This window comes from Chiloscyllium plagiosum, unplaced genomic scaffold (genome assembly GCF_037043375.1).
Source record: "Chiloscyllium plagiosum isolate Xiang-an unplaced genomic scaffold, Cpla_swu_hap1 HiC_scaffold_6, whole genome shotgun sequence".
Taxonomy (NCBI): Eukaryota; Metazoa; Chordata; class Chondrichthyes; order Orectolobiformes; family Hemiscylliidae; genus Chiloscyllium; species Chiloscyllium plagiosum.
In genome coordinates, this window is record NW_028270144.1 from 93495366 (window position 1) to 93518924 (window position 23559).

Sequence of the window (23559 nt, forward strand, 5' to 3'; positions counted from 1 at the left end):
GACCAGATATCCCAACCTAATCTAGTCCCATTTGCCAGCACCTGGCCCATATCCCTCGAAACCCTTCTTATTCATATACCCATCCAGATGCCTTTTAAATGTTGCAATTGTACTAGCCTCCACCACTTCCTCTGGCAGCTCATTCCATACATGTAGCACCCTCTGCGTGAAAAGGTTGCCACTTAAGTCTCTTTTGTATCTTTCTCCTCTCACCCTAAACCTATGCCCTCTAGTTCTGGACTCCCCCACACCAGGGAAAAAAACTTTGTCTATTTATCCTATCCATGCCCCTCATGATTTTATAAACCTCTATGAGGACACCCCTCAGCCTCTGACGCTCCAGGGAAAACAGCCCAAACCTATTCAGCCTCTCTCCATCGCTCAAATCCTCCAACCCTGGCAACATCCTTGTAGATCTTTTCTGAACCCTTTCAAGTTTCACAACATCTTTCTGATAGGAAGGAGACCAGAATTGTATGCAATATTCCAACAGTGGCCATACTAATGTCCTGTACAGCTGCAACATGACATCCCAACTCTGATATTCAATGCTCTGACCAATAAAAAAAAGCATACCAAATGCCTTCTTCACTATCCTATCTACCTGCAACTCTACTTTCAAGGAGCTATGTACCTGCACTCCAAGGTTTCTTTGTTCAGCAACACTCCCTTGGACCTTACCATTAAGTGAATAAGCCCTGCTAAGATTTGCTTTCCCAAAATTCAGCGCCTCACATTTATCTAAATTAAACTCCATCTGTTACTCCTCAGTCCATTGGCCCATCTGATTTAATAGTCAGCCGGAAATTAGGAAACAAATTTGTAAGGAGATTTCAATTATCTGTAAGAATAATAGGGCGGTTATGGTAGGGGATTTTAACTTTCCAAACATAGACTGGGACTGCCATAGTGTTAAGGGTTTAGAGGGAGAGGAATTTGTTAAGTGTGCCCAAGAAAATTGTCTGAGTCAGTATGCGGATGTACCTACCAGAGAAGGTACAAAACTTAATCTACTCTTGAGAAATAAGGCAGGGCAGGTGACTGAGGTATCAGTAGGGAGAGCGCTTTGGGGCCAGTAATTATAATTCTATTAGTTTTAAAATAGTGATGGAAAAGAGAGACCGAATCTAACAATTGAAGTTCTAAATTGGAGAAAGGCTAATTTTGACGGTATTAGGCGAGAACTTTCAAAAGTTGACTGGGGGCAGATGTTTGCAGGTAAAGGGATGGCGGAAAATGGAAGCCTTCAGAAATGAGATGAAGAGACTCCAAGGACAGTATATTCCTGTTGGGGTGAAAGGAATGGCTGGTAGGTGTAGGGAGTGCTGGATCACTAGAAAAATTGAGGTTGAATTGAATTAAATTAAATTAATATCAGGCATAGACAGGAGAGATCGAGTGAATCCTTATAAGAATATAAAGGCAGTAGGAGTATACTTAAGAGAGAAATCAGGAGGGCAAAAAGGGGACATGAGATAGCTTTGGCAAATAGGGTTAAGGAGAATCCAAAAGGTTTTTCAAATACATTAAGGACAAAAGGGTAACTAGGGAGCGAATAGGGCCCCTCAAAGATCAGCAAGGCAGCCTTTGTGTGGAGCCGTAGGAGATGGGGGAATACTAAACAAGTATTTTGCATCTGAATTTGCTGTGGAAAAGGACATTGAAGATATAGAATGTAGGGAAATAGGTGGTGACACCTTGAAAAATGTCCATATTAGAGAGGAGGAAGTGCTGGATGTCTTGAAATGCATAGAAGTGGATAAACCCCCCAGGACCTAATCAGGTGTACCTAGAACTCTGTGGGAAGCTCGGGAAGTGATTGCTGGGCCCTTTGCTGAGTTATTTGTATCATTGATAGTCATCTTCTTTCATTTATGATCTCTTTTCAAAGAAGTATAGTATTGTGCATGAAGTATTCATCTGGTGAGATTATTGAGTTCAAACATGATATAAGTTTTGAAATGCCTAATCCCTCCAGCAAATTTAAATTCGCTCAAATTTTACTACTTGACTTTTTTATTTCCATAATGATGACAGGTCACATCTTGTACCATAATCAGAAGTCAATACTTTGAAGTTCATTAAAGAACAGCAGAGCAGATAAAGCAAGTCAACCTCTTGACTGAAGTTATTACCTCTTAGAAGACTGCAAGTTGTCATATAACTGAGTCAGTGCCGAAGGGTGAAATAATCGCACAATGTTTCCCACTATGGCACAATGCAGCTTTGGAGATTCTGTTCCAGTTGCATGTATAAGAAGCATGAGAAATGAAATAAACTACTCAGTCCCTTGAGTCTTTTGTCTTTTCATCAGATTGCGGTCATGTTGCAGCTGCACAGGACATTGGTTAGGCCACTGTTGGAATATTGCGTGCAGTTCTGGTCTCCTTCCTATCGGAAAGATGTTGTGAAACTTGAAAGTGTTCAGAAAAGATTTATAAGGATGTTGTCAGAGTTGGAGGATTTGAGCTACAGGGAGAGGCTAAACAGGCTGGGGCTGTTTTCCCTGGAGCGTTGGAGGCTGAGTGGTGACCTTATTGAGGTTTACAAAATTATGTGGGGCATGGATGGGATTAATAGACAAATCTCCAAAGCTGCATTGTGCCATGGTGGGAAACATTGTGCGATTATTTCACCCTTCGGCACTGACTCAGTTATATGACAACTTGCAGTCTTCTAAGAGGTAATAACTTCAGACAAGAGGTTGACTTGCTTTATCTGCTCTGCTGTTCTTCAATTCTAGCCTCGGGTGACTGTCTGTGTGGAGTTTGCGCATTCTCTGTGTCTGTGTGGGTTTCCTCAGGTGCTCCAGTTTCCTCCCACAGTCGAAAGATGTGCAGTTGAGGTGCATTGGCCATGCTAAATTGCCACAGAGTTCAGGGCAGTGTAGGTTAGGAGCATTAGTCAGGGGGAATTGTAGAGTAATAGGGTAATGAGTCTGGGTGGATACTCTTCAAAGGGTCAATGTGGACTTGCTGGGCTGAAAGGTCTGTTTCCACACTATAGGAATTCTAATTCTAATTCAAAACCTGGAAATTGACTGTCATTCATTTTTGATCTGGTTACCTTAGTTTAATTGAAATGTGAAAGTCGTGTACTAATAAATAAAAGTTTTTAAAAATTGTTGCAATTGACTGCGAAGAGATTAAAAAAAGGAGCCATCACCCTTCTTGCCTGGCCATACCAAATTCAGGTGTTCACTTACTTAATTTCTCACAGTAAATGATAGACCTGGAGTGGGGAGGAAACAAATTGTTCCTACAAGAGCAGTTTTTAAAAGAACTCCAAAAAAGGTTTCTTTGAATCCTGAACATTAATCAAGTTTGATACTATTGCCTTCATAGAAATAACTTAGGGTAAAATAACTTAGGGAAAACTAAAAGCCTTGTCTTTGGAAGAATAAAAAGTAATAGTGAAGCATTTAAGAAATGGAGTTTGGCCAAAAGCCAGGAAAACTGAAATTGTAAAACAACTGTCAAAATGCCTAGAGCTAGAAACTGAGGGGATAAATTAAAACATTACTGCAAAAAAACCAACAGAGAGTTGTGAACACAGCCCAGTCGATTACACAAACCAGGTTTCCGTCCGTTAACTCCAGGTTTCCATCCTGCTGTCTCAGAAAAGCAATCAACATAATCAAAGACCCCTTCCACCCCGGTTATACAGTCTTCCACTGTCTTCTGTCAGACAGAAGGTATAAAAGTTTGAATGTACAAATAGATTCAAGAATAGCTTCCCTGCTGTTATCAGACTTTTGAATGGACCTCACAAATGTTAACTCTGATCTCTCTATCTACATCTTCTCTATAATCTGCACACTGTTCTCCTCCTCTGATGCACTTTGTATGGCACAATCTGCCTGTATAGCATGCAAAACAACACTTTTTGCTGTATCTCGGTATGTGTGACAACAGTCAATCACTAAAACTGACGAAGCAGAGATTAGAATTAGAATGCCAACAGCAAGAAGAGAGAAATGAATTCTCGGAATGGAAAGAAGACACCTTCAGCACCTTCAGCACCTTCATCTCAGTGACAGAAGAATGTGCCTTGTAAGTAAAAGGTTGTGTGATACAAATACAATCCATATGTTAGCTCACAAAACTCCATAATGATGCTCCAGCCACTAAAGAAGCTAGAAGCAGGAGTAGGCTATTTGCTGTTCAAGTTTGCTCCACCATTCAGTATGACCACAGCTGATCCTCTATCTCAATACAATCTTCCCGCTTTCTCCCCATACCTCTTGACGTCTTAATTTTCTAAAAGCATGTCAACCTCTTCCTTCCATACACTCAGTGACATGGCCTCCATTGCCTTCTGTGGTAGAAAATTCCACTGGTTAGTCATCCTGTTTCATCACCCAGTCCTAAATGGCCTGGTACATATTCCGAGTCAATGACTCCTGGTTCAAGACTCCCCAGCCAAGGGAAAAGTCCTCCCTGCATCTAGTCTGTTTAATCCTGTTAGAATTTTATACATTTCAATAAAACTTCTGTCATCTTTCTAAACTCTAGTGAGTACAGGCTGTGATAAACTAATCTTTCCTCATACAACCATGACAGTGACGTTCCACTGCACTCCCTATATAGCAAGTATATTCACTCTTAGGTGTGGAGGTCAAAATTGCACTCAACACTCTCCATGTGGTCTTACCAAGGCCCTGTATAACACCAGTAAGACATCCCTTCTTCTGAACTTGGATCCTCTCAAATGGCAGCCAATATGTAATTTGTTTCCTAACTGCTTGCTGCACCTGCCTGTCTGCTTTCATTGATTGGACTATAGGGCAACCAAATAGTTTTACTTTTTTAAAAGTTAATTCACAGGATATGCCTTGACCAGCATTTATTGCCCATCTCTAATTACTCAGAGGGCACTTAGGAGAAAATGACATATCTGTGGGAATGGAGTCACATGTAGACCAGACCAATAAGAACAACAGATTTCCTTCCCTGAAGTACACCAGTGAACCAGATGGGTTCTTCTGACCATTGATAGCAGTTTCATGGTCCTCATCCGAATCATAATTACAGATTCTTATTGAATTCCTTTGCAGAACTACATTTCTCAATATATCGCGATTTAAATCATACCCTGTCCACCAAATTGCATAACTTCAGATTTAGCTAAATTATACTGGGCCTACTTTGTGTTTGCCCACACACTTGACTTGTTTCGATCACCCTGCAGCTTCCTTGCATCCTCCTCACAATTCACAATCCCACCTAGTTTTGTGACTTCAGCAAACAGAGAAATATTGCTTGTGATTCATCATCCACATAATTTATGTGTGTTGTGAATAGCTAGGGCTCAAGCACTAATCTATGCAGTATACCACTAGTCATCACTTGCTACCTGGAAAAAGACCCATTTACATCCACTCTCTGTTTCCAGTCTGTCAATCATTTCTGATTTCATACAGACATGTTGCCCCCAATCCTGTGTGCTTTAATTTTCCCCACTAGCCTTCTTGAAATCTAAATCTGCATCCACTGGCTCTCCCTTGTCTATTCTACTAATTATATTCCCAGAAAACTTTAGAAGATTTGTTAAGCATGATTTCCTTTTCATAAATCTATTCTGACTGTGTTTAATCCTGTTTATGCTTTTTCGGTTCAAAGGAAACAGAGAACATACAATATGCTGAGCAACATAAATGTCTGACCTTCATAAAACATGTATTCCTTTAAGAGCAGTAAGGCTTATGCATCACAAAAAGGCCACAACTGTCCACAATGTTCATGCTGAGTCATGTGTTATGAAATGTGGCTGTTATCAGGTTACCCTCAGGCCTATCTGCCTCATTTTACTTTGTCCATCTTCTTTAACATCAGTATTGTATAAGTCAACATTTTCATCATACGACCATTCTTTCTAATTTGAGGATACAGCCGACTGGTTCATCTCCCCATCTCTTTAAGTTTACCATGTTGTTGAGCTAGGCTGTGCAGAACATAGCAAGCAATCTACTCTGGAGAACCTGTCCAATGAATACTGGATGTTCCTGACAATGGAAGCACAGTTTCAGAAGACCATTGTCTCTTTAATGACCACTCTAGTGGATGCATGGGCACCATTATAGTGCAGTTAAGCATGAGTCTGAGGTTGCACACTGGGGTCACTAGCCATGCTTTCTGGGAATACCATTTGTCACCCAAAGCCAATCCTGGAGATGATATGGCAGCAGTCATTGGATGAACCAGGGAATTGTACAGAATGTATGAATGGTGACAGTACCCTGGATGATAGGTGTACATCTGCAAGAATCACAAAGATTTGGACATTCACAAATCTGGCTGCACAGTCAGTGGCCCCTTGCACCTGAGGGAATCTAGTAATAGTTGCAATTTTGGGTGCCTTAGACAGCTTGACTTTCTGGGTCAATGGGCAAACTGAATTGCTTTCCTGTAAAGGAGATCAGTGAACTCACAAAAAAATGTTCATGAGCTGCTAATTAGGAGATGCTTTACATATCCCCAATTGATCTTTTGAAGGAGCCAGGGACAAGGAAGTTCAATGCTGCTATGTTTGCATTCATGAATCCATGTGCCCATTACTACACTATGTTGATGTAGCCTTAACACATCGGAAAGTCAAGTCTGCACTACAGTTTACCTCATTTGTATGGTCCTGTGAAGGCTTCAATATGAATGATTGGGCAGTTATCTCAGTCCCCACAACCCCAACCTAAACCTGGTTGAAATGCTAAACAAAAAACCCAAAAGAACTGTGGATACTGGAAATCAGAAACAAAAGCAGAAATATCTGGAAAATCTCAGTAGGTCTGCCAGCATCTGTGGAGAGAAGTCAGAATTAAAGCTCCGGATCCAGTTCTGAAGAAGAGTTGTTGGACTCAAAACATTAACCCTTATTTCTCTCCAGAGATGCTGCCAGACCTGCTGAGATTTTCTAGCCATTTCTGTTTTCGTTTCTGATTGAAATGCTATATGTTTGTTGCTTTTGTACCTTAAATACATTTATGATGCAATTGCTGCTTTACTCCAATGTAAATGTAATTTCTCATACAATAGCTTTCGGTACTTTCAGTGTTGACCTCTTGTTCTGGGTGTGTGCTGACTGCTTAAAAATCATTGCATTGCACAACTCTGGAATAATTTTGTTGGAATGTTGTCAGGGCCTATGGACTTTCAAGTACAGTGCCAACCTATTTACAAACATCCAACTTACAAATGCTTGTACTTACGAATATGATTCCTTGCAGTGGTGTAATTTTAAACACCTAACTTATGAACATTTCCTGTACTTACAAATGGCTACTTTATATTGTCCTGCACTGTGGTCTGACTTGCCTACAAAATCAACTGACAAATGGATTCCAAAATGGAACCTGTTTCCAACCTAAGAACTGCCTGTATCCTGATATCACATGGAATAGGATGAAGACTGGTACCTAAGATGTTAGGGACCTTTAGAGGAAGCCGAGATGGATCATTCACCCAGGTGGAGATTAGCTGAAGATTGTTGTGCCTTACCTTTTGCACTGATGTGCTGGGCTCCTCTGTCAATGAAGATGGATGTATCTCCCCCAGTGAGTTGTTTAATTGCCCTCCACCATTCACAATTGAAATTAGCAGAACTGCAGAGCTTAGATCGGACCCATTGGCTGTGGGATTGCTTAGCTTGATCTATGATTTGCTGCTGTGCTGTGTGGCATGTAAATATAGCTTCACTAGGTTAACACCTCACTTTTACCTGTTACTGCAACTGGCATGCCCTTCTGTAATCTTAATTGAACCAGAATTGATCTCCTGTCTTGATGATACTGGTAGAGTCAGGGATATGCTGGGACATGAGGCTGCATATTGTATTGTTGCTGATGCCCACAGTGCCTCATGGGTGCCCAATCTTGAGTTGCTAGATCAGTTCAAATTCTCTACCATTTAGCATGGTGATAACTGACACACAACATGCTGAAGGTGTTCAATGTGAATAACTATATTGGAACAGCCAAGAATTCCTGGGGTGCTGCTGTGGGAGAGCAATTCTTAAAGAAACTTGAGAGAAGTAATAGTGAGGCATGGATTGAGACTCAGTAGTATTGTGTGAGCTGCTGGGTTTAAAGTGCTTAAGAGTGCAAGAGTTTTGATCACTCCAGCTGACTCACCCCTTCTGGGTCTGCTCAAAGGCACTCCACACTCAACCGGCTTCTGGTCCTAACACCCGCCCCCTTTCCCATCCCCTTACCATCCGTCTCCCAGGATTCAGGTTCTACTTAACTCCTGCCGCCCTCAGTTCCCTGGACTCTGACCATTCCCTCACATGGCTCTGACCCTTGACCTCTGCGAACCACACCTAGCCCTGACCCCTGCCCACACCAGACCCAGCCCTGACCCCTGTCCACACCAGACCCAGCCCTGACTCCTTTCCTCACCACACCCAGCCCTGACCCCTGCCTTCACTATACCCAGCACTGACCTCTGTCCTCACTATACCCAGCCCTGACCTCTGTCCTCACCACACCCAGACCTGACCCCTGCCCTCACTATACCCAGCCCTGACCCCCTGTCCTCACCACACCCAGCCCTGACCTTGTGACCTCACCACACCCAGCCCTGACTCCATGGCCTCTGCTCACCAAACCCAGCCCTGACCCTGACCCCTGACTCTTGCTCACTATACCCAGCCGTAACCCCTGACACCTGCTCACCACACCTAACCCTGATCCCCTGACACCTGCTCACTATACCCAGTTATAACCCCTGACCCCTACTCACCACACCTAACCCTGATCCCCTGACACCTGCTCAGTATACCCAGCTATGACCCCTGATCCCTGCTCACCACACCTAACCCTGATCCCCGACCCATGCTCACTACACCCATCCATAACCCCGACTCCTGCTCACCACACCTAACCTTGAACCCTGCTCACTATACCCAGCCATAACCCCTGACTCCTGCTCACCACACCTAACCCTGATCCCCTGACCCCTGCTCACTATATCCAGCCATAACCTCTGGCCCCTGCTCACCACACCTAACCCTGACCCCCTGACTCCTGCTCACTACACCCAGCCATAACCCCTGACCCCTGCTCACCATGCCTAACCCTACCCCTGACCCTTGCTCACTATACTCAGCCATAACTCCTGACCCCTGCTCACCACACCTAACCCTGACCCCCTGACTCCTGCTCACTACACCCAGCCATAACCTCTGACCCCTGCTCACCATGCCTAACCCTACCCCTGACTCCTGCTCACTATACCCAGCCATAACCCCTGACTCCTGCTCACTACACCCAGCTATAACCCCTGACCCCTGCTCACCATGCCTAACCCTACCCTCTGACTCCTGCTCACTACACCCAGCCGTAACCCCTGAGCCTTACTCACCACACCTGATCCTGACCCCTGCTCTGCACACCCAGCCCTGACCTCTGCTCGCCCTCTCCATTCCCCACCTCCCACTCTCACATAAACATAGACTCCACTCATAACATTATCTCCTCACCCCCCCACTTCCTCAATAGCAGTGAACATTGCCTAGTCCATCATGCAAGCCAATCTTGTATCTATTGACTTCCATCTATACTTCTCGAAGCTGCAGAAAGACAGCCAACATCATTAAAAACCCCTCCTACCCTGGTTATAATCTCTTCCAACCTCTTCCATCAGGCAGAAGATATAAGAGCTTAAACAATCGCACCAACAGGTTCAATGACAACTTCTTCCCCGCTATTAATAGACTTCTGAATGGGCCTCTCAAATTTCAAAACAGTAATGTTCAAACCTGTCAAACCCTCTTTGCAGCCGTAACTTTATATTCCTCGACCTGTTTTAACACCCTATGATCTTGGCATGGTCTGATCTGTACTGCACACAAAATAAACCTTTGCACTGTACCCAGGCACATGCAACAATAATAAATCAAATCAAAACTGAAAATTTCATGTTCATTGCTACTGGGACAGCAAGATCTCCATCAGTAATTGCTCAATAGTTACCACAATGTGTTTTGGATAGACTTAAAAATCAATAAATCATTGCAAGTACACCTAATTAGCACTTTGTGTATAAATCGTCCTACTCAACCAAGGATGCCTAATCTTTATCACAGAATTGCTAATTATCTTTTTTTTGGATCATTTTGATGAGAGTGCAGCATTCTACCGAGTTGTGTACCTTTAAGAGTTCCCTTGGTGTTGTGCATTGACAGGTGAGAGGAGTGTCAGGTTACTAACGAGAAACGACTGTGCGCGGACACGGCAGTGGCTTCGTTGGAACGAGGGGCTTTAAACTTGCCCTCAATGACCCTGTGGCCCATTGCCCAGGGAAAACTGAGAGTCAGACACAAACAACCATGCCGCTGGGGAAAAAAGTGCGGCCAAGTTCTGCCGCAGGGAAGTTGGAAACTTTTGCCATAAGCAGGTACTTTCCTCATGAAAGACATTGTCCTGTGTTGTTAATAGTAATACAGTAATGGAAGGCGATTGTTGACCAAAGGGCTGCAAAAGTGCGGGAATACGGAAGCTTCTCTGAATATAAATAATCATACAATTATTGATTTGGGAATATAACCAACGGCTTATGCCGTGTTTTGTAGATGCCATTTCCTGTTGTCAGGGCACCAGAGACTCAGCCTCTGAGCTATGCTTCTACCTGACAGGCTAGGAACTCGGGTCATTTGCAGGAAATAGAAGCTGAAATCATGTAACACTCTGTGAGTACAAACCAGTCCGAGAGGATCTCGCAGCTAAGGGGTCTTTGGCCACATCTTTTAACTGGACTGTTTTATTTGTTTCCAAATGAGGTTGACGTAAAACTGTTTAGAAGGCGGTCGTTAGATCAGAAGCAAATGTTGTTCAATCTATCAACCAGAAACTGAATTGGACTAGCTATAATAAATACAGCGGTTCCAAGAGCAGATCAGAATGAGGAATCCCACACGCGTAACCCATCTCCTGATCCGCCCTCACTCCCCACGCTAGTCCACCAGTAATAAGACATAAGTCAGGAATGTGATGGAATACTCCCCATTCTCCGGGACCATTGCTGTTCAAACAACGTCACCCAGAACAAAGGAACCCACATCCACTAACATTCATTCATTCATTCCACTCCCAGTGCGCAGTAGCAGCCATATATACTACCTTCACTGCAGGCTCTTTTAGCCACAATTTCCAAACGCATGACTGCGACCATCTGAAAGGACAAGGACAGTGTAAACATGGGAACACTGCCAACTGTATGACTCTATAACTGCAAGTTCCCCTCTGATCTTCTCACTATCCTGACTTGGAAATATATCTGTGTTCTTTCAGTGTCACTGGGTCAAAATCCTGGAACTCCATCCCTATAAGCATTGTGGGTGTACCTCAAGCACATGGACTACAGGAGTTCCAGAGGCAGCTCACCATCACCTCCTTCTGGGCAACTGGGGATAGGCAATAAATGCTGGCCAGACCAATGTCACTCTCATCCCCCAAATCAATAAACAAAAAATCCTTGTGAACTGTTTCTGTATAATAATAGTTGTAACATAAAAGCAACCAATACTGACCTTATATACATTCATGTGAAAATTCACACTAATTTCCCTTCAATTAGCTATAAGGCCGTGCAGCAAAATGAATTTTTATGCAACGGATCACAATTTGATGTAGCAAGGCAACAGACAGCATTGAATTTGGGGAAGGTTTGTCTTTCTCCATTTTGTCCTCAATAATGCTTCTTGCTATATATTTCTTACTGTATTGATATTAGCTGCAAACAGTCCTGGGAGTTCAGTGAAAAACACCAGTAATTGAGTATCCAAACTAGTCAGATTGAAGAAAGAGGTGTGAGTACTGAGAAGGAAGTAGACATTAGTGGGTGAATTTAGTTTCATTTTAGCATACAGATCGAGAAGAAAGAGTGGATTAAGAGAGAAAAGAGACTGAATGCAAGTAAAAGAAATAAGGTTAACATTTGCAAATCTCCAATGATTGACACCTGAAGGAATGAGAATCCGCACTTGGAATTGCTATGTTCAGTGCCAGAGAGACAATTTGGCAATGATTACATGTTTCATGTTACTAAAAGGAAACTGTGCAAGACCAATCAGAAATAGACAAGATGTAACTTTCAACAGTGAGTTCATTTTGTATCCTCTGTATAACTTCAACTTCACATCATTCAATGCACCACAGTTTTGAAGCTTTCAGTAAAATACTGCCTTCTCAAAGCTTGACATGGATGAGCACATTTCAGGTGGTAAAGTATTTCTATGTTTAACCATGCATCTGCTGTTCTCTGAAGATCCCGTTAGTATTTGTGTCAGAACAATGGTGACTCAATGAGGTTTACTGTTATTGTGACAGCAAACTAGGAGACCTAGTTACCACCACTTCTTTGCTATAACACAAATACCAAAGGAAAATACAGCAGATGCTGGAAATGTGGAATACTAAGGAAAACATTGAGCATATGTGATCCATATGCAGAGACAAACTGTTAATGTTTCAGCTTGATTGTCTTTTGTAAGAATTGTTGCTCAGTGTCCATCGAGAGAGAAGGATTCACCTTGTTCTGCTGCTGATCAGTCTTTTGACTCATTTTCCCTTTCATCTGGCAAATTATTGCCATGTTAAAACTTATTCCTGATCGTGTGGACAGTAAGTACATACTCATCTATCAAATTTCTGATGTTCTACTATCTAAGGTCTGCTGGCCCAGTGGTAGTACTCTTCTCTTATTCATAACCTTACTCCAGGGCATGTAGTTGTGTTAGCACTACAGTGCATCACTGAATGTTGTCGTGTTGTATCGGAGATATGGCTTTTCAAAGGCAATGTCATACCAAAACTCTGATTTGGTGAATGTAAAATGTTAATTTAAAGTGTAATAATTCCTGGTATCTCTGACAATGTTCAACCTTTAACCAAAGTTCTTTATTTGCTGTGTGCAGACTCTTGTGTTCACAACAACTATTCATCCACCAGCAACCACATTCCATTAAACAATAAGAAACAGGAACAGGAGTAGGCCATTCAGTCCCTTGAGCCTGCTCCTCTGCTTAGTAAGATCATCTCCTATCCAACATTCATCAGGTTCACTTTCCTGCCCTTTCACAACCCGTTTAGTAGAATTCCAGCCTGTTTAACCTTTGCTTATAAGACAGTCTCTCCTAGTGGGAACCTTCTCTGAACTGCCTTTACTTAAATGATACCGATCCTTAAATAAGTGAACCAAAACTGCTCACAATATTCCTGATATGGTCTCACCAGCACCTTGTACCGTTACAGTGTGACTTGCCTGTTCTTATAATCTAAGCCCCTTGAAATAAGGGCCAACATTTCATTAACCGTCAAAAACAGAACAGTTCTGAAGAAGGGTCACTGGACCCAAAATGTTAACTCTGATTTCTCTCCATAGATGCTGCCAGACCTGCTGAGTCTTTCCAGCAATTTCTGGGTTTTTCTTTCTGATTCTATTAGCCTTTTTGTTTCGTTGCTGCATCTGTGTGCTAGCTTTCTCTGTTCTGTGTACAAGTAGCCCTGAGTCCTTTTGTGCTGAGCTTTCTGCATTTTTTCTCCATTTAAGTAATATTACGTTCCTTTATTCTCCTTACCAAAAAGAGCAACTTTTCATTTTCCACATTATGTTCCATTTGCTGACTATTTTCCCACTTACTTAACCTATCAATGTCTCTCTGCAAACTCTCTGTATGCCTCTTGCAACTTGCCTTTGCATCTATTTTTGTGTAGTCTGAAAATTTAGCGACAGTACATTCACTTCTTTCCTCCAAGTCATTAATATATTTTGTAAACCTCCAAGGGATCTTTTACTCTGATGTCACTTATTAAACATAGAAACATATAAAACCTGCCTCATCCCCTATTACCGTATCCAAGATAGCCTGCCCCCTGGTTGGCTCCATAGCCCATTGCTCTTGGAAACTATCCCTAATGCACTCTATGAATTCATTGTCGTAGCTACCCCTTTCAAGTTGATTGACCCAAGAAGATTAAAATGACACATAATTACTTCTCTATTCTTTTTACATGCTCTTATTATAGCCTTTCCCACGCAGTGGCTACTGTTTAAGGATCTATACACAATTCCTACCAATGTCTTCTTCCCTTCGCTGGTTTATACCTCTGTCCAAATGGACTCTTCATGAACCAATTCTAAATCACGTCTCACAACCGTTCTCATTTCATCTCATATTAAAATGCTATCTGATCACCTTTTTCATCCCTCCTGTCTTTCCGAAAGTTCAAATATCCCTGTTCAGTTCTCAGTTTTGATCTCCGTATAACCATGTTTCTCTAATGGATATGAAATCATATTCATTTACCTTGATTTATGCTGTTGGTTTATCCACCTTATTCCAAACATAGTACTTTGTGCATTAAGATAAAAAGCCTTTAAATTTGCTGTGATATCAAATTTACCTACAATTCTATGTTTCCTTGATGCAATATGATATTTGCATGTTTTGTCCCTTCCTTTCATTTTCTAGTAAAAGTCAACCCCACAATAACCTGCAATTGTATCTGCTCCTTTACTATTGATTTTATAACTTTCCATGCAATGGAAGACACCCAACCTCCAATATTTGGTTTAAAGCCCTATCTCCAGCTCGAGTTATGTGATGCAGCAGGACTCTATTACCAGCATGATTCCTATCCTACTGGATCAGCTTCCCCCTTCCTTAGTACTGATGCCAATGTCCCATGAATTAAAACCTATTTCTTCACACCAATCATGTATTTAATCCTGGGCCAGTCAGATTGTGGCTCAGTTGATAATCCATATGTTATTATTTTTTTGATTCTGATTTTCAATTTAGCCCAGAGCTGCGATATTCCCTCAACAAATCCTCTTTCCTCATTCTACCTATATTATTGGCACCTATGTGGACCACGATAACTGGATCATTCCACTCCCACTCCAAATTCCTCCGCAGCCCAGATGAGACATCCTGAATCCGGGCACCAGGTAGGCAACACATCCTTTGGGACTCTCAGTCTTTGTTCCATGGTGCTATGGTCAGTTTACTCGTCCTTTGTGTAGCCCCTGCTCTTACCCACACAGGGAGTAAAAATCTCAAACATGTTAGACAAGCTTAAGGGCTGAGGCTCCTTCAGCACTACCTTCTGGATGCCACTATATGCTTTGCTCATAGTCAGACCATCCTAACCATTGACCAACTGTGAGGTAGATAAACTAAGAGGTGTGAATCCCTGCTGAAACTGAGCACCCAGTAACTCTTCCCCTCCTCCTTGATGAGACTTTGAATCTCAGTCATCAGCACATCAACTCTGAGCTAGAGTTCCTCAAGTAGCCAACACTTGCTACAGATGTGGTCACTGTGAGCCACAATGGGTCTACCAGCTCCCACAACATGCAGGTACAACACATCACCTGGCCCTGCATCTCTATTTTATTTACTTATATAGAATAGTACAGCACAGGAACAGGCCCTTCAGCTCACCATCATTCTGTGCTGATTGTGATGCTATGCCAAACTAATCCTATCTAAATGTACATGGCCTACATTCCTCTTTTCTCAGCCTGTTTGTGTGCCTGTCTAGATGCCTGTAAAATGTTGCTATTGGATGTGCTTCTGCTACCTCCCTGGGCAGCATGTTGCAGGCACCTACCAGCCTCAATGCAAAAACAAAACCTTTCTTTGTGCATCTCCTTTAAACCTTTCCCCTTTAACCTGAAAGCTATGGCTTCTAGTGTTGACATTTCCTCCTGGGAAACAGCCTATCCACCCTATCCTTGCTTCACATACTTTTATATCAGGTTGCCCCTCAGCCTCTGATATTCAGTGAAAACAATCCAAATATGCCCAGCCTCTCCTTATAGTTAATGCACTCTAAACCAGGCAACATCTTGGTAAACCTCATTTACACCCACTCCAAAGCTTCTATATCCTTTCCATAGTGTGACGACCAGGCCTGCCTAAAATACTCTAAATGTGCTTAACTAAAGTTTCATACAGTTTCAAAATGACTTGCCGACTTTTATATTCAGTGCCTAGATGGGTGAAGGCAAGCACCACATTTTCTACTTGGGAACCCAGCAACCTTTTGAACTCAACATTGAGTTCAACAATTTTAGGATCTGAGTAGTAATTGTAATAATGTGAGCCAAGTGGACCTCATAGAATATGCGTTCCCTGATTGGGGCTGTTAATCTGTTCCATTCAGATAAATATAAACAGGAGTGTCAGAGGTTCTGAGAGCTGGCTCTGAGGGAGCTGGATAAGTGTCAAGGACTCTCCATGTATAAATAAAGGGTGACTTGGTGACGGGATAGCAGCCTCTGTGGAGTTATTTCACTGAGCACCTTCTTTCATGCTCTTACCTCAACCCCCATAGGTTGAGGACGGTCTGACTATGAGCAAAGCAGGTAGTGGGATCCAGAAGGTTGCTACTGTGATCACCAGCAGCCCATTAGCAGCTACTGATTGTCCTGGCCTAACCTTTATCCATTCCTGTCTGCTCAAATATCTCTGTCTGTCTGTCTGTCTCTATCTATCTCTCTATCTCTGATCTTGGCAGATGGAATATGATGAGGAAAAATGTGAGGTGAAATGTTCGTAGGTAGGAAGAATAGAGGAGCTGGGTATTATTTAAATGGATGAAGTCTGCAGAAAGCTACAGAAGAGGGATTGGGGGTGCTTGTCCATGAATCACAAAAAAGTTAGCATACAAGTTCAGTGAGTTATAGGGAAGACAAATGGCTTGTTGGCCTTTTATTTCCAAAGGGAATTAAGTATAAAAGCAGAGAGGCTTTGCTGAATATATATAAGGCACTAGTCAGAACACACCTGGAATACTGTGAACAGTTTTGGGCCCTTTATCTAAGGAAAGATGTACTGGTATTGAAGGCAGTCCAGTGAGGGGTCACTAGGCTGTACAGAGAGGGCTGTTACTTGAGGAAAGGTTGAGTAAGTTATGACTGCACTCATTGGAATTTAGAAGAATGAGAGCTAACCTTTTTGAAACATGGAAAATTCTTCTCGGACTTGGCAGGGTGAATGTGGAGATGTTGTCTCCTTTTTGCAGTAGTATCTAAGACTAAAGGGTGTAATTTCAGAATAACGAGTTGCTCATTTAAGACAGAGGTGAGGATATATCAGAAGGTAATGCATCTGTGGATTCTTTACCACAGAGGGCTGTAGAGGCTGGGTTGTTAAATATATTCAAGGCTGATACAGATAGAGTTTTAATCATTAAGGCAATTGAGAGTTTTGAGAAAAAGCAGGAAAGTGCAGTTGAGGATTGTCAGATCAGCCATTATCTGATTGAATGATAGAGCAGACTCAATGGCCTACTTCTGCTCCTATGTCTAATGGTTATGATCTAAAGTTGTTGAAATTGATGTTTAGTTCAGGAGGATGTAGAGCACTGTTTCAAAAGATAAGATGCTCCTCAATCATGAGATAGGCCTCACTGGATGACTATTTATAACTGATACTGGACAGAAAGGTCAGCATGGGAGCAACGTAGGGATCAATACAAAATGTTGATGTATTGGAGTGGGGACTTTGGATACACATCCCTTCTCCCTTTAATTCTCTAATACGGTTTCTAGCGCATCTTTAGATTAGATTAGATTACTTACAATGTGGAAACAGGCCCTTCGGCCCAACAAGTCCACACCGACCCGCCGAAGCGTAACCCACCCATACCCCTACATTTACCCCTTACCTAACACTACGGGCAATTTAGCATGGCCAATTCACCTGACCTGCACATCTTTGTGACTGTGGGAGGAAACCGGAGCACCCGGAGGAAACCCACGCAGACACGGGGAGAATGTGCAAACTCCACACAGTCAGTCACCTGAGGCGGGAACTGAACCCGGGTCTTTGGCGCGGTGAGGCAGCAGTGCTAACCACTATGCCACCGTGTCGCCCACTTAATAAAGTTGACTTTTATTCTTCAGCTACAATAACTGCCCTGGCCTTCCCAGCTTGAGGTTTTAAATGAGCAATGATTGGATTTCATTCCTGCTTAGCAGGATGACTATTATTGCCATCTCATTAACATCCCACTGTGTGGACTTCAAAGTGTACATTTTAACATGGTCCAGAAAAGTTAGTTAACTACTCTCAAGCTGGTAATCATGCAAGGCACAATAACATAGCATAAGAAAAGCAATTTCTTATCAAGTAATATGACCATGTTGGGGCTTTAAAAGGTTATTTTGTCCTTTTTTTAATCTGTAAGAAAATAAACAGCTTGTGAGGCCTTGGAGTTTTTTTTAAGTTGGAACAATAGAAGCAGCCTGAATGGGTGTGGTTGAGTTCTCAGAACCAGTTTTAGTTTGGCTTTCAGCTATTGCTTTTGGGGTCTGGAAGAAATGGAAGCTTATTGTTTTCCTCCCCTCTCAATTATAGCCAAAAGCTGGAGTTTCTGTGCCTACTACGGGAGTTTCATGTGACACAACCTGTTTTCTGAATTTGCCTTTTTCCATGTGTGTGTTTATGGGATGTTACTATATTGGAAGTTAATCAGTAATGGTTACTGTATCTATTGTTCTATTAAGTTTTCCATTTGAGCTAAGTTATTCCAATTCCTTCTTTCTTTTGTTGTATTTTTAACTAGACTGGATTAATAAAGTATGTTTTGCTTTAAATCCGGTGGTTTGACCAATTGAATTGCATCTGGAAGGCAACACCTTACATTTACCTTTTAAACAAAGAAAAAAAGTATGGACCACACTATCTTTTGAAGGGGATTTGGTCTGGTCCACAACATTATACACTCCAGATGCTTTTATTGGGAAGAAAAATGCAAATTTAGAAAATGCTATTGTTCATTTAATTTTTCATTGTGTTTCAGCATTTTTCAAGACATCAGATCTGTCGCAGTCAAGCCTACAATACCCAGAATTAAATCTTCACAAGCGCGGGCAAAGACATCAATTCCAGGAACCAGACGAGGCTTGACTCCCATTGGGTGGCGTTCACAGGTTGAACAAGAGGAGCATCCTGAGTGGTTAGAGTGGGAGCTAATTAAACAACGCAGCAGAAGGCACTCGGTGGGACTTTTCCAGAATGTGGCAACAAGCGACAATATTCAAAAGTTTGGAGACACACTAAAAAGCTTGAGAAAGGGCAAGGTAAAAGCAGGAAAGTCAATTAATTAATGAAATGTTATGAAATCGGTGCTGTGTGTAGTTTGGTGAAATGATTGCTTGGTGCTAGGTATGACTGGGTTATGTAGTTCAATTTATCAAATATTTTTGTTACAAGCCAACGTTCTCACCTCCTGTCTTTTTCATTTCAGACAGCTTTTGCTTGACAGAATCCACTAGCCTAGATGAAAAGTTTGTTTTCAGTGCCAATGCAGTCAATCATTGCACAGTATCTCATCTAGTCTGATATTAGGACATGAAGATCAGAAAAGCCCTTGGGCCAATTTTTAACTCTGTTCATCCAGCAGAAACAGATTTGGTAGATTGTTAAAAACAATTAAGTTACCAGCTTGGCTGAGTTGGTTTCAGGGCCACAACTTGTATCAACAGCTGGTAATATTCCAAAAAGGTTGCTGCACGGTTTTAATGTATTCCTGTCTATAACTTGTTTGTGCTAGTAGCCACGCAACTGCAACTAAATCATGCACTGTTTACCTTACAGTTTACAAACCCATTACAAGCAAGATAATTAATTATATTTTGCTTCAATAAGATAATTGATCAGTCCTCTTTCAAACTGGTTAACAAATATCTTGTAGAGAATGCACAACTTCTAATAAAACGTTTGCTCTTGAGATGTGGACTTCGCTGGCTGGCCAAGATTTATTACACATCCCTAGTTGCTTTGAGAAGGTAATGGTTGTGAGCTACCTTCTTGAACCACTACAGTCCATGTGCTGTAGGTTGACCCATGATGTCCTTGGTGGAGAGTGGAGTTTCAGGGTCTTGACCCAGCAACAGTGAAGGAAGGGCGAAATACTTCCAAGCCAGGATGGTCAGTGTCTTGGAGGGGAACTTGCAGGTAGTGGTGTTCTCATGTATCAGCTCTTGTCCTTCTAGATGGAAGTGGTTTTGGGTTTGGAAGGTGCTATCTAAGGATCTATGGTGAATTTTACTGTGCATCTTGTAGATAGTGCACATGGTGCTGCCACTGAGTGTCAGTGGTGGAGGAAGTAGATGTTCGTGGATGTAGTGCCACTCAAGTGGGCTGTTTTTTCCTGGATGGGGTCAAGCTTCTGGAGTGTTATTGGAGCTATACTCATCCAGGCAAATGGGGAGTATTCCATCACATTCCTAACTTCTGCCTTGTAAATGGTGGACAGGCTTTGACGAGTCAGGAGGTGAGTTACTCACTGCAGTATTCCTAGCCTCTGATCTGCTCTTGTAGCCACTGTATTTATGTGGTGAGTTCAGTTGAGTTTCTGGTTAATGGTAACCCCAAGGATGCTGGTAGTGGGGGATTCAGTGATAATAACACCATTGGATGTCAAGGGGTGATGATTAGATTGTCTCTTATTGGAAATGGTCATTGCCAGACATTTTTGTGGCACAAATGTTACTTGCCACTTGTCAGTCCAAGCCTGGATTTTGTCTAGATCTTGTTAAATTTGAACATGGACTGTTTTAGTATCTGAGGAGTCACGAATGGTGCTGAATATTGTGCAATCATCTGTGAACATTCCCACTTCAGACCTTATGATGGAGAAAAGGTCATTGATGAAGTGGCTGCAGATGGTTAGGCCTTGGACACTACCCTGAGGCACACCTACAGAGATGTCCTGGAACTGACTTACCTCCAACAACCACAATCTTCCTACATGCCATGTATGACTCCAAATAGAGGAGAATTTGGCTCCTAATACCCATTGTTTCCAATTTTGCTAGGGATCCTCAATGCCACGCTTGGTTGAATGTAGCCTTGATGTCAAGGGCTCTCACTCTCACCTCATGTCCGGAATTCAGCTCTTTTGTCCCTGTTGACCCAAGGCTGTAATGAGGTCTGGAGCTGAGTGGCCCTGTTCAAACCCAAAACTGGGCATCACTGAGCAGGTTATTGCTGAGCAGGTGCTGCTTGATAGCACTGTTGATGGCATCTTCCATCACTTTACTGGTGATCAAGAGTAGACCGATGGAGTGGTAATTGGCTGTTTTGGATTTTCCCTGCTTTTTCCACATTGTCAGGTAGATGCCAGTGATGTAACTGTACTGGATGAAACTTTCTAGAGGAGTGGCAAGTTTTGGAGCACAAGTCTTCAGTTGTATTGCTGAAATGTTGTCAGGGTCCATAGGCTTTGCAGTATCCAGTGCCTCTAACCATTTCTTGATATCCTATTGAGTGAATTGAATTGGTTGAAGGCTGGAATCTATAATGCTGGAGACCATTGGCGGAGGCCGAGCTGAATCATCCACTCGGCACTGTTGGCTGCAAATTGTTGAGAATACTTCAACCTTATCTTTTGCACTCATGTGCTGGCCTCTCCCATCATTGAAGATTAGATTAGATTACTTACAGTGTGGAAACAGGCCCTTCGGCCCAACAAGTCCAAACCGCCCCGCCGAAGTGCAACCCACCCATACCCCTACATTTACCCCTTACCTAACACTACGGGCAATTTAGCATGGCCAATTCACCTGACCTGCACATCTTTGGACTGTGGGAGGAAACCGGAGCACCCGGAGGAAACCCACGCAGACACGGAGAGAACGTGCAAACTCCACACAGTCAGTCGCCTGAGGCGGGAATTGAACCCAGGTCTCTGCCGCTGTGAGGCAGCAGTGCTAACCACTGTGCCACCGTGCCGCCCAAAGATGGGGATATTTGTAGAGCCTCTTCTTCCAGTTTAATTGTCAACCACCATTCGTGACTGGAATTGGCAGGCCTGCAGAGCTTAGATCTAATATATTGGCTGTGGGATCACTTAGCACTGTCTATCACTTGCTTATGCTGTTTGGCATGCAAGTTGTCCTGTTTGGTAGCATCACCAGGTTGACACCTCATTTTTAGGTATGTCTGGTGCTGATCCTGGCATGCCCTTCTGCACTCTGCAATGAACCAGGGTTGATCCCCAAGTTTGATGGTAATGTTTGAGTGGGGGATATGCTGGGCCATGAGGTTACAGATTGTGCTGGAGTACAATTTTGCTGCTATCGATGGTCCATAGCACCTCAGATGCCCGGTCTTGAGTTTAGCATGGCGATAGTGCCACACAACATGATGGAGGGAATTCTCAATGTGAAACCTGGTACTCAGTCACAAAACCATCACAACTGCACCACCCCACCCCTGCAGTTACCCATCATTCTTTGTTGCTGCAGTGGCCTCATTCTCCAGGTCTCTCTTTTGGCCAACTGCTCCTTTCTGCCTCAAATGAGTCTGACCAGTGGCATTGTCGAGAGGCCCAGCTGTTAAAACTTGTTGAGCATCTGTCATAGACTCCCATGCAGGATTGCTATGCCATTCCTCTAGCTTCCCAACAGGGCTTAAAGACTACTTCCCTGATCGAAGGTTACATTTATACTGTCGCCATCTCTCTGAGACACAGAGCTGCGTGATTAATTCAGGTCTGATAGAACCCAATTTCTGCTTCTAAACAAACTCCCAGCAACACCACTTGTCAAGCTCCATTCTTATCCATTATATTTTAAATTATTTCAGTATATAAGAAAGAGATCCCTTTTTAATAGGATTTTGCCATTGAATGAGAGTGGAACGCTGTATACCATCAAATGTCCAGTAGGTGTCTCACTCTGCTCAGCTTCAGAGTCAGGTTGTGTAATGATCTGCTTTAAGCTGTTCTCACCAAAATCACATTTACATTTACTGGATCTTAGCTCTCAGTATTTTAAAGAATTGCATCACGTACTCTCTTTTACAACCTTTTTTCTCCATTATAAACAAATTCAATTTTGTAATCTAAACCCCTTTGCAAGCCAATCCTGTTTAAACAAAAGCCTATCCCTTTACACTTCACCTGCCTCTGGATAGGATTTAATAATTCAGAAGTTGAAGAGACTATTTTCCCATCACCTTCAAAAATATAAAAGGTAAAGTCACCATTGTGTTACTGAACCATGGGGCTCCGTCATTGGAGAAAACAATTGATGTTAGTTTAACCTGAAGGTCACCATGCCTCAGGTGAGGAGTAATTTCATCTACTGGAGGAATTGAACCCACACTATTGGCATCACTTCACATTGTAAAGCAGTCACCTAGCCAAGTTAGCTAATCAAAGTGCTAACAGTGTATCAGATTAATGTGTTATAGTTAAGTGACTTCGCTAAATTTCTATTAGAGGAAAAATGCTATCTAAAGGGAAAATAAAATAAAGATATTGAAAAGCAATAATCAATCAATATAGAATTAGAATCAGTGCACTAGTTCTTAATACAAGCTTGTCTGAAGATGTCAGTAATGTAACCAGCTGGTTTCTGAACTTTTAATTGATTTTCAAGATTTTTTTTCATGAATGATTTGTATTCCAATTGGCCTGTTGCATTGGTACCTGGTATGACAGTTAAAATAAACAAGCAGAGCTGTCATTTTGTTTTATTGGACATTTCATATTTGAATCACTATGTTGAAGTAGGTGAGTACTTTTATACAGTAAGAACTGAG

General features: G+C 42.4%; 1 protein-coding gene across 2 annotated transcripts in view; it reads left to right on the forward strand.

Annotated features, from left to right (window-relative positions):
* The first annotated feature begins 10246 nt into the window (after positions 1 to 10246).
* Positions 10247 to 23559, forward strand: part of wdr95 (WD40 repeat domain 95) — a 131549-nt gene continuing 118236 nt past the window's right edge. For both annotated transcript variants that reach the window (XM_087988209.1, XM_087988211.1), the window contains exons 1-2: positions 10247 to 10391; positions 18809 to 19088. In XM_087988209.1, coding sequence (XP_087844335.1) covers positions 10324 to 10391; positions 18809 to 19088 — 348 coding nt within the window. In that variant the 5' untranslated portion in view covers positions 10247 to 10323. The remainder of the gene's footprint in view (positions 10392 to 18808; positions 19089 to 23559) is intronic.